Genomic DNA, 12857 nt, shown 5'->3' on the forward strand with positions numbered 1-12857 from the left:
TAAGGATATATATATAGCAAATTTTCCACAGAAGAGGGACAAGTGGGCTGACATAGCTGGTTCTTTTCAGCTATATGCTGGAGCCTTCCATTAACACTTCTGGAGGCACTGCAATGTTTTCAGGCTCCCGCTCATGTTCACTGTCCCTCATGTTCTCCCATTTGGATAACTCATGATTATTGTGTCCTGTTCTTAGGTAACACAGTGCTCCACATCCTGGCACTGCAGCCCATCAAGTCCATCTACTGCCAGATGTATGACCTTATCCTGTCATACGATGCAAAGACAATGGTCACACCCCTCGACAAGATCCAGAACAAAGATGGGCTCACACCATTCAAGCTGGCAGCAGTAAAGGGGAACACTGGGGTAAGTTGTTGTATAGCGTTTTAGGACCCTAGTGTAATTTTCCTGATTCATGCCCTTATATAGGTATAAATCACCATATCCTTATATAGGCATAGAAATCATAACCATATTTAGACATGGCCCATGCAGTCCAAATACGGCATGGCTACTTCCACTGGTTCTGAAAAGCCACAACGATTTCTTGGAAAAACTCGGCTTCAGCAGTTAGGGGCTTCCCCTTGCTTGAATATTGACTTGTCCAAGAACTCGTGGAGTTTTCAAAGAGCTGAGACTCTTTGATGACGTTATTATGTCCACCTTTACGTCAAACTCGGCACTTTCACTTGCCATAGCAAACACACGGTGGTTTGGAGCAGTTCGACTATCTGCTTGCCCGACGCAGCTCACTACAGCAAGTGCCGAAGGAAGCCGACCCGCCCAGCAGACTCACTGAGAGAGACGCTGTCTTTTCTCTTGCCGAGAAATCCAGCTCCAGTGTTTCCAAGCTACTCTTGCGGGTTGTTGGGAAATTGAGTCCTGAGACAGAGAGATACCAGACCTCCTTCACTCTAAACAAAGGTACGGAGCTGATTAGACCCTAAGAGAAATCTAGGATAGATTCTTGGCAAAAAGAATACTAGATTTATGCTACACCTCACTTACTCCTTCCATCGTACCAGACTTAGGTTAGGCACACCGGGGTAGGCGTATTTTAGAAACTCCAATTGAGTACTTTTTAACCTTTTATTATTTATGTATGTATTTTATGGCGTAGAAACCATACCATGCTTTTAGAGTATTATTTTATAATACTCTTCTTGCTGTAAGCATTATACTTTGCAGCCAGTATTACGATTGTAAGCATTTCATTTCTTCTGCATGAGAAAGAAGACTGTTCAATAAATACTTTTATTGAAAACGCCCGTCTCTCTATTTCTCTGCACCTCTGGTGAAACGAAGCATGCATAATTGACTGAGTAAAATATCCATCTATTATTTCCACAACTCTGAAAATCAGTTTTATCTTGGGGAAACAAAGTTGTCATGTTTATACGGTTGTAAGAAACTAATCCCTTCTTGTTCATTCGAGAAAGTTTCTAGTGACCTCTGAGCTAGCTGGCACTCACAATTAAGTCTAGTATATTCGATAGAGACCTAGTAGACCTCAGTCCTACGGCTAATCTATAGGATATATTATTCCAATGTGCAGAGCCTATTGGGAATATAGGAACTACACTACAAAAGAAGTTCACAAATCGTGGCAGGAGCCATCCTCAAACTCACAATTTCTTAAGATATGCTGCAAAAAACAATTTTCACTTTATTTTCTTGGGGTCCCATATGGCACAAAGATGTCACACATAGAGTTATCGAGACATTTTCTAAGAAAGAAGAAAATTGCATTGTCTGTTACTCTATAAGTTCAGAACATGATGTCTTATGCATATTTGTACATCTCTGGGGAAGCTACTACATTACTTACAGGTGCGATAGCTACTATGCAAGCTTCAATAACAAGTTAAGCCAGCTTTTATATATTTACAGATGCTTTCAGGAGATATTGCTTTTCCATCGTACTCGGTTTCCTGAAGTTTACCGTAAGGTTAAGGAAAAGACTTGATTCAAGCTGGTTTAAGTTGCCTATCAATTGTTATGATTCACTGTGTAACAACCTTTGCACTTTTATAATTGTATAAATATTTGCTGATGCTTTATTTAACTTTTTATCTCTATTTATAGTTGATTTTATAGGATGTCACTTGATTTCATGGTTTTCATTCTCAAAGCTAAATAAAGCTAATTTGAACTTTAACTTGAACATATCATATCATTTATTTCAAATAACTAGGAAATAATTACCACATACAGCTTTTGTAATCAGTATAGTAAAATTCAGTTTGGGTCCAATACTAACGTTAGCACACCTATGAAGTAGTTAAATGTTTCATACAGATAGAGAAATTGTTAAAGAAGACCCTCTGACAAAGGCAGCAGGAAGGGGCTTTGCATGGTGGAATCCCTGACAAAAACAGTATGAAGGTGGATTGCTTTGTGATATTTCTGACAAATGCATTAGGAAAGGGTTTACACTACATTGTGAAACCCATGACAAATACAATAGGAAGGGGTTTATATTGTGAACTCTGTAACAAAGGCAATAAGAATGGGTTTACAACGTGAACTCGGTGACAAACACCATAAGAAACGGCTTTAAATTATATAACACTCGGAGAAACCTTCTTACACAGATTTCCAGCTTAGGCAGGGTTGCAGAGGTCTGGTTTCATCCTGTACATTTGTAGCACAATAATGAAAAAATGATAATGAAAATTAATGGAAGTATCACAATACAAATCTATGGGAAACAACCATAGTCCAAAATAATCCTCAATAAAAATTAATGGTAAAAACTCTTACTTTGAAAATAATGAAAAAACACAAATCTAGAAAATTATTAAAAAGGTTTGTTTCTAAAGCTCTCAGTTAACTTCCATCTACACATACTCTGCCACCCAGCCACAATTTACAACAAAGAGGGGATTCCAACAGTCTTGTAGTGAAATCCTATCCTGCACCAGTGGCGGGCTATTTAATCACCCTGTCATAATTGGGTGGCAGTATTTGCTACCCAATCCCAACGTGGCCTGAAATCAAAGTGAAAAGGAGAGACCCCCATAGCAATCACAGGTGCAGTTGTTGCCAAACAGGGAACCCAGGTTTTAATTCCTATTGAACATGCATGAGGATTGATCCAAATATTCGAACAAGGGGAACGTGAGATCTTAGGGTTCTAAATAGACCAGTAGCAAGATCTCTGTATGTTGGCCATCTGGGCACAGCTAATTCAGCTGCACCCAGTGCTCCACTCATTTAACCCCTTTACTGCTAAGGCATTATTTGAATTCTCCTTTAATTTCCATTGAAATCAATGGAAAGTCCATGACGAGTTACCCTTGTCATTAGCAGCCAAGAGGTTAAAAGGGTTGTAACTGAATGACATTCCTCAGTTACATCTTTCAGTTTGAGGTAAATTAGAGTGTTGTTTATATGTTATAGCCAAAGTCAAATGGTCGTATAGGGCAAGAAATATGTAAGTTCAATAGGATTGGCAACAAAGCCGATATTAAGGGGCTCCAAAGTCATTGGTTCTCAATTATGTGGATACCATTTTGACTTGGATGCTATTTATGAAAACCAACATCACTGTCTAGAATGACACCATATTTTGTCAGTTTGTTGGGCAGCACATTGTAGTTGATAATAGGAAATGCTTCTGAGACATCCAGTACCATCAGTGGCACACTTGGACTTTATGTCTAGAAGCAGTAAGCTGTACTCCAATGTTCAATAATGTGGTGCCACTTCATCATGTGGACATAAGCCCTGCTGAAAGTCACTTAAATGGTCTTTGGTATTGTTGAGTGCTGAGGCAGCGTTGCAGTTACAGTCAATGTGCATGTTATTTTCAGTGCCCAGAATGTCTATTATAGGTCTTGAGTTAAAATTGAAATCAGGATCCGCATATTATCTTGGAAGTTACATTGTAAACATACCACAATTTGGTTTATGGGAGAATCTTCCAGTGGATAGAGAGGTGTTCATGATATCCGTGAGAATTGGGGCAAGTGCGGGCAGTCCTTGAAGTATGACTTTTGCAGTGCAGATGTCTGCCATTTGGCAGTAAATTTGTACACAATGGTAGGAATATTGTTAACCCTTTCGCTGCTAATGACGGAACGGTTCCGTCATGAGCATCAGTCGAGCTGTGCTCATGACGGAACCGTTCCGTCATGACCACACCCATTTGCATGGGGGCCCAGCACAGGAGGAAAAAATCATCGCAAGGATGTGGTTAATGTTGATATGGGAAAAAACAAACTCACATAAAATGTTGACTGCTTCTGTTGTTATAGGGGCTCAGTTTGTTCAAGAGAGTGCAATTTATGTCTCAATTATTAGAGGAAAGGGGTAACGGATTACATTGGAGTTCTCTAGAAGCAGTATATGCGGAGAGACTGGGGTTGTTGGCCATTAGTTTGGAATTAATCTGGAATACTCATTTGCTGGAATTCTCTCCTTTGCCAATCGGAAACAGCAGGTGAGGGTTTTTTGTCCTGGTTATTGCTGATTGACAGTCGAGGGAGTGTATCCTAATATCCACGCAGTCACCGTCTAGCTGTGATTTATTCCGACATCTCAAGTGCAATATTCGTATGTTTCATTTTGTGGACATAATGAGTGAAACCCTTGTGTTCCTTACTTTTACTGGTGTTGGTTATGTAATGTTTAATGCCATGAAAGCACTTGGGGACAGGCAAAACTATCCTTTTTAGTGGCCAAGTAGAATTTTTGGGGGTCTCCAAAAGAGGATTTCTAGAGCCAATAAAGTTGGGGGGGGGGTTAGTATTTAGGTGAATGTTCATCCAGCTTGGCTGAAAATGTGCCTAGACTATCTTGGACCAGGGGTTTTGGCTAATTAAGTGTCAATGAAGAAGATAAAGAAGGAGAGGCCCATCCATGTATGACGAATATAGTCACATTTCTGGTACCATTTAAAACAGAAGGCCCAGTGATCAAAATTACAAGAACGGAAAAGAGTATTTAGATGATTGTGAGCCATTAAAATTCATTGGTAGTAAGGAAGAGGGGTGTCCCTGACCAGGGTTCTAATTACTTTAGTAGGGTGCTTGTCCACAAATAAGAGGGTGCAGTCTCTACGCAAAGTGTAGTCAAATAGAGCACCAGCTCCTCATCTTAACCTACCCAGCTGTAATCACTGGGCCATAAGAAGAAATACAAAGGTTCTTCTCACCTTCCTTGTAGAATTTCAGGCCTACCGTACATACTCGCCTCCACCTTCTCAAGCATCTACTGCATCTGCATCTAATAAAGGAGCACTGCCAGTCTTGCAATGAGCTGCAAAGACCTAGAATGACACAGATAATCCCAGCACCCTAAGTGTTTCCCGTATCCAACCTCTACTATATCCACATATGTGTCTGACCACACCAAAACCTATCTACAGAAGTGTAAAGTAATTGAAGTAATTGTGCTTTCTTGATTTTATGCAATTGCTCTTGGACCTTCAGAGACTGCCAACATTTGCAGGTTGTATGTGAGCAGGTTTTATCTATGCTCCTCTTGCATAGGTGAATCACTTTAGCAGTCACCTAACATAAACCATGATGACTTTCTTTATCATTCTGCTTAGCTGTTCCAGCACATCGTAAAGAAAAGAAGGCATGTTCAATGTCTCTTTGGCCCCATTACTTCCAGCCTGTATCATCTATCAGGGATCGATTCTTGGGAAGATAATGAGTCGGTTTTAGAGCTTGTGACTTCTACAGGGAACCAAGAGGTAAGCCCAAATGGCTATATGAAATAATATATGTGTCTTATATCTACCAATGCTTCTGGTACAACAAGGGTGCCAACTATCCTCAGGATTAACTAATATTTCAAAAAGCCTGACCAATGACCCAAGTTTTAAGGTTTTTCAACATTTATATGCCTGTTTAGGAAATAATGACCACGCTAAAGATACCATTGTGATCAAGGAACAGTTCTACTAGATAGGATAGGATAAAACTTGTAAAGTGCACTAATACCCATTGGTTTCAAGGAGTTGTAGCAGAACAAGAGGGTAAGGAGGGAGGTGAGGGACACAACAGGAAACGCAATCACAACAACCAGCAGAGGAGAAGCGGCCAATAAAACAATACTAAGATGTAAAGAGCCACATTTTCAGAAGTCTTTTGATGAGTACAGGAAAACGGTTCTAAAGCAGGTGGCCACAGACTAAAGGTCAGAAACGAATAGTTTGTCCGGCTGTACGTATCTCCAACGTCTTTCTTTGGGTAAAAGAGATATGTGAGGACCAAATTTAATGTTCATCAAGATTTGTATAATTTTTACTCTGTAACAATGAGCATTACATTTCCACGTTTTGGCTGTCGACATGCTAATGATAAGATCACTTTTTTGTATCTTTATGGACTGTTGATCTCTGGTCTCTACTCAAGTAAAATATTCTCTTTTTTTCTTGCCCCACAAAAGGCATATCGAATATTGGGCTTGTCGCCAGTAAAAGAGTTAGTGAAAATGAAATGGAACACCTACAGAGACACCTACTTCTGTGCATCGGGCATCTTGTATGTGATGTACATTATTTGTTTCACGTTGTGCTGCACCAACCGGCCGTTGAGGCCTTTTGCTAATGCTACACTCTCAAGCGGGTTGCCCTTACTCGCACCAAAGGCACTGCAGGTGAGTGATCTGAAAGTGTGATATGAGGGGAGGGAAGACACTGTGGATGATCTATGTTTGAACCATGCAGGGCGTGTGTGTTGCAGAACTGTAAGCTGGTGTTTTGTTTGTGTTAACATTTTTGCCCTCGATATAAAGATGAGCTTGGCCCAGCCAATCACAGGCTTAAGAATAGCAGCACTAATTGGGTTTGTTTTCCTGCATCATAATATCAGGAAAAGTGAGAAGCAGGACAGAGCCAGTACCATACCCTGGCACAATCAGATCTTTTCCTCTAGCGGTAGTAAATAATCCTTTCATCCATTGGAATTAGTTGGTCAAGGCTCAATTTAAAAGGTGAAGATGCTGGGATTCTCATACAGATTTTTCCTTACCAATCCTTAGAATCCCTGGCCGACTGAACCTCTGTTGTCTGAAAAGAAGTGTAAAGGGAAGTTCTCTATTTTAATACTTGTTTACAAAGACCAAATACATCCCAATCCAGAGGACCACTGACTACGAAGTTAAGTTAAAAGATTTATTACAAAGCCAAAAAGAACTGGACATACAAGCACCTCAGCAAGAGGTTCAAGAAATAAACTGGCACTAATACAAACATAATCCTACGCAGGAGTCTCAAACGACTCAAAATGAAAAGCAGAGTAAGTTCAAGAAGCATTAGACATACTATGATTGTTTCCATTTGAAGTCTTGACTGCATCTGCTCCAATGGAAAAGAAAAGATTAGTCTGTCTCTACACTAACTCTAAGGTGACATCCCTACATAACATAACTCCCAGGCAAGATAAAAAGGTGTCGGCTGTGAAGGCTCCCTAAGAAGCTCATTCACTTTTTCCAGGTAAGTAGCCAAAGCTACCGAGCTTGTTCTAAGATGCTCCTTCCTTTCTCCTGCCTAGTTCCCACTGAGACCCCTGTCTAACTGCCTGTCCAGTTGGACTGCCTTAGACAGGACTCAGCCCAACTCCTTCCACGACTACCTGCAACTACACCTGCAACTACAACTGACTCTCCTCCCTCTGGGCACTTTCCCTAATACAAAATCCAAAAACAATAAACATGCCCATAGCACACCCTCTTCAAGCAGGTGCAGCCCCTCGTACTTTCCCAGCACAGGTCCATCTTCTTCCAAAAACCGTTGCTGTGTCCTTGGGTCCCTGACACCTTCTCCGCCAAATGTTGCAGTTGTGCATTCCAGTAGACTCCCCTTGTTCTCACTCCTACCAATCTAACTCCTAAAACAATGGATTATTCTACCTAACAAGCTACGTGGCCTTGTACCTTCAAAAGGAATGCATGAGAAACAATCTTACACACGCTCTAAGTTACATTTCGAATTCAACTGTGGAAAGGAGCCTTTTCCCAAGGAAACCATTTTTCAAACCTGTAACATTAGCCAAAGTAAGAAAATACAGTTAGGCCTCTTCTAGCAATTTCATGTCTCAGGCCTTTACACTGTTAAATGCATTTCTAATACAACATAAACATTACATTTAAACCATTCTAAAGCATTATTTCACTACATTTCTAAACATTATTCCTTCTCATGTTAGAACATCACGCGTTTCTTTAATAGGCAACCTACACATGCAACTTTAATATGGCACGTTTAAATCTAATGCAACATTTTAAACACGAACCAATATTTTCCACGTTACTTAAGGCATATTCTCGAATCTGGCACTACATTAGTCTTCACATGATATGAGCACACTTCTACACTTTGAAGTACACTCGATTCGTTCTACATGTCTAAGAATCACACGTTAATTCAGTCCTCTAAATATGCGGGTGCTGACTACGAGTGGTTATAGTGCACCCCTACAATTTTAAAAATAACATGGCGCTCTACTAGTCCCCCCCTATGATGACCTGTGTCATCACAAACTACACCATCCTTGGGGAAAGAACCGACTTAAACAGAACTTGTTGCCACTCTTCCTCTCCTGAGCATTTCCATGTTTTTCAGATTCTGATATTGACTGTCCTGCAGCCTCTCCATTCGTCTCTCTTGCACTCTCAGCGATCTCTCCAATCTACTAGACTTGTACCACTTGTAATCTCTTATCAAACCCCACAATCCAATCACACACGCCACAACTATGATAAGAGGTTTCAAAACATAACCAAGGAACCCTTTCCCAAGGTTCGCAAGCCAACTCCCCACTTTGCCAAAACATTTACCAACTTTTTCTCACACAGTTTCTTCAGTCAAATCCTCAATCTCATAGTGAATTGCAGTGATGTTACTTAAATATTTCTCCAGATCTTTACTGTTGTCTGGTATATAAGTACAGCACTCTTGGACCTTCAAAAGATTACAGACTCCTCCCTCTTTTGCCAGAAGGACGTCTAAAGCAAGACGATTTTGCAAAACCATTGTCCTTATCGATAACATCTCTTGACAATTTGTCAACAACAGTTGCCAACCTTCTAATCTTCACATCATTCAAAATCACTCCCAAAGTTGGTATCATTGCTCCAAAAATATCTCCAACCACAGCTGCTTCACTTTCACCTCGCATCACTCTCACATGATGTCCTCCTTCCAAGAGCTCCAAATCTTCTGTATGATAAATCTTAGGGAAAATGATCGCTAAAAAACATGTACCATACCATTTCTCAGGCAATCACACATATGCATTCCTCCCACAAACAAAATACACTTTTGGAATTATCTGCACTACACTTTGTAAAAAGTCCTTTGCATAATACTCCAATGTAAAGGTATGCTCACATGTGGTCTGCCCTGCATTGACATTCTCATAATAGGTCTGTGGTCTACTTATACACAACTTCTCCTTCTACATTCCATCTAGAGCAATCGGACCATAACTCCCCTTCGACTTGTGTAACTTCTCTTTATCTCTCCAGTCTACTCTACCCTGTCCTGAATCTCACAACTGCTTTTGTTTCCTGTACCTATCTCCCACTTGATCTATACATTTCTTCTCCACATCTGACAAAAGGCACGTCAGATTATGGTGATGAGCATAAGCTGTATCCAACTCTTGAGTCGGAATAAAATACGTTCTAAGTCTATCCTCAGATTTGTAGTAATCATACTTATTCAAATGCTTATAAGGCGGCACTTCAGGAAGTACTGCATCATAATTCGAAAAGAAATACTCAAAATGATTGCGTCCATAGAAAATGCTAAGCAGAAAACTACATTAAATACCATATGTCAATGGGGGATGATGGTATCTGATACCCTCTTCCACTGAAGCTGGCAACTGCATACACACTTAACAATCTTTCGCATCCATTGCATCAATATACTCATACAACAACTTTGCATATGCATTAAGCTTACAATCACCTCTTTCGTTTCCTATTTTGACCTCTTCTTTGCTAGGAGTAGTAGGTGTAGGTGTTCCCTCTACCTCCACTGCCTGGCCATGTGGTGCTAAATACGAAACTACAACTACTAGAATTATGAAGAGTATCACTCCTCCTACAAGTGTGCCTACTATGCACCTAGCTCTACGGTTTGGGTTTCCAGCCTCCATGGTCTCAGAAAGATTTTCAGCTTCTTGGTTCAAAAATAAACGCTCAAGAGTCTCTTTTCTCCTTCTTCAGATGCTTGTGAACCAATTTGAACCACACCTCGGAAAGCTGGAAGTCCCCTTTTTGTTTCAGTTCCTTATTTACAGCAATCAAAAGACATCCTTAACCCTTCTCAGTCCTCTGTGGAAGGCCCCTAAATGTCTTCTTCTTCCACTCGGACCTAGGTTATTTAATTCAGCTTATTTACAACAAAGTCTCTTTAATCCAAAATAAGATTTGCTCCAACAGCTTCTAGAACATGCTGCAAAAGTTCAAGACGAAGAACAATCAATGGATTCATGAGATGGTATCTCAGTTCCAAAGGTAGGGAATATCAGTGTATTCAAGATCAAGTTGCGAATTCTGCTTAGAATCAGAGGATTCGGAACTGTTATGACCACATCCAACTAGGGCTGGTACTAACCACTGTCACTGCCCTCAACCTCTCCGATCTCAGCACTCCTGGCATCAGTCGCAACGTATGACCACTCGAAAGTCGCGTACTTCCGACAAGGCACTCTCTTTCATCTTGACCTATCAAACCTCCACGAGCTTGCTCTTCTTCGCCTTTGTCCGACTCAGACTCTTCAGACACCGAAGCAAGATCCCTCTCGGTGACCAGTCTCAGGTTCAGTCCCCTCTGTCTCTCCGGCCACTGTTCCTCTGCTCTGCTTGTTCTCCTGCTTTCTCTTTGCTCACTCTACTCACAACTTTTCTCAGCTGAGTCTGGCTCTGGATCACTTTTACAGCAACTTCCCCTTTCGGAGGCAGTTTCAGTGTCGCTGTCGTCGTGACCCTCCTCAGCTCGATCTGGTGAGCAACCAGCCTCTTCAGACACTCTCACAGCTTGGCTTGTCCTCGCCTGTGGCCCTGCCACTTCAGCTGGATTTTCATTTGGGAGAGGAGCTGTTTCTTCCAAGGGTGGACGTAGTGTGCGTAGTGGGGCTACGCGAAGCTACGCAAAGTGGGCGAAAAAACTACGCCCACCTGTGCACTTCGCGTAGCCCCACTACGCGCTGCATGCCCCCCTCCCCTACATAGCTAAATTTAATTAAATGGGCCCATATAAATAAATAAAATGCACTTACCTTGTCCGCGGAGTCCCGGGGCTCCCTCTGCTCGTTCACGGCGCCATCTTCTAACCAATGCGCATGCGCGGGCGGCAGCGCGTGCGCATTTCTCACGAGAAATGCGCATGCGCGGTCGTCCGCGCATGCGCATTGGTTAGAAGTTGGTGCCGTGAATGAGCAGAGGGAGCCCCGGGACGCCGCGGACAAGCTAAGTGTATTTTATTTATTTATATAGGCCCATTTAATTAAATTCAGCTATGTTCGGGAGGGTGGGAGGGAGGCGGGTGGCGGGCAACTTCGCTACACCCAAGGAGTGGGCGTAGCGTTGCCTACTTTGCAAAGGGCGAAGTAGGCGACACTACGCCCACTTCGTGGGCGTAGCGAAGTTGCCCACCCAGGGTTAGCTGAAACACGACGGGTGTGAGAAGCATGCACCCAATTCTGCAATCCTCCACACTTTACTGCAGTGTTCGTCACCAAGATAAACTGGTATGGGCCTCTCCAGCGAACATCCAAGCAGCTCTTTCTCACATGCTTCCGAACCAGCACCCAGTCCCCCGGGCTTAGGTTGTGACAGAGATCATTTGAAGCCGGAACCACAGAAGCCTGCACCTGATGGGACACAGACCGGATGACATCAGCTAGTCCCTTGCAATAATCATGGATCAGATCGTCTGTGATGTTAATCAAGGCTGTCGATGGAACAAATGGTAACCTCATAGCCCTCCCCATCAGTACTTCATGAGATGACAGACCTGTTCTCCTTTCTGGGGTATTGCCCATACTCATCAACACCAAAGGCAAAGCATCAGGCCATTTCAGAGACGTGGATGAACACACTTGTTCCTCTGTCCGATTCCAAAGAGGTCGGAATACCAAACCTAGGAATGAGTTCTCTCAACTACAGCTTTGCTGCAGTGAGTGAATCGTACCTACGAGTAGGGTAAGCCTCCACCCACCTTGAGAACACACACACCACTACCAGAATGTACCTCAGCCCGTTACACCTAGGCATCTCAATGAAATCCAACTGCATCCTGTTGAAAGGTCCCCTGGACCTCCCGATGTGACTCATTGTAACCACAGTTTTCTTTCCAGCATTCATTTGCTGACACGTAACACACCTCTGACATACAGCTTCCGCTACTGCACGAAATCGCAGATTGTACCACATTTGTCTGAACACTCGCACCATGGCATCTCTTGCCAGATATACCGCACCATGAATCTGTCTTGCCATCGGGCTCAACAACTCATCTGGCAACACTGCCCTGCCATCACTTTAGACCCAAATATCCACATCCCCTTTCTCACAGCCTGCATTGATCCACACATTCTTCTCCTGGTCTGAAACCTGTTCCTGCAGGCACTGGAGCTCATCCAAAGTATCTGCCATGGCCAACATCGTGCTGAACTCGGTTCTTTCTTGGCTCCCATCTACATGACTTTCAGTGAATGAACAACCTTGTTCAGCACAGAATCGTGCAACTTCGTCCGCCTAGCGATTTCCAAGTGACACGAAATATGTCCACTTTCCGTGAGCCGTGCACTTAACAACTGTAAATGCTTTGGGGCGCTGTAAGGCCTCTAGGAGCAACCTCACAAACTCCCCATTTTGGATAGGTG

At 42.4% G+C, this 12857-nt stretch overlaps 1 protein-coding gene across 1 annotated transcript in view; it reads left to right on the forward strand.

Annotated features, from left to right (window-relative positions):
• The window catches only part of LOC147732861 (transient receptor potential cation channel subfamily V member 6-like), a 253063-nt gene that overhangs the window by 169803 nt on the left and 70403 nt on the right, over nucleotides 1–12857 (forward strand). Inside the window, exons 6-8 of the mRNA XM_086957403.1 lie at nucleotides 197–369; nucleotides 5561–5707; nucleotides 6406–6615. Of these exons, the coding sequence (XP_086813529.1) occupies nucleotides 197–369; nucleotides 5561–5707; nucleotides 6406–6615 (530 nt within the window). The remainder of the gene's footprint in view (nucleotides 1–196; nucleotides 370–5560; nucleotides 5708–6405; nucleotides 6616–12857) is intronic.

Source organism: Lissotriton vulgaris, chromosome 2_1, assembly GCF_964263255.1.
Source record: "Lissotriton vulgaris chromosome 2_1, aLisVul1.2, whole genome shotgun sequence".
NCBI lineage: Eukaryota > Metazoa > Chordata > Amphibia > Caudata > Salamandridae > Lissotriton > Lissotriton vulgaris.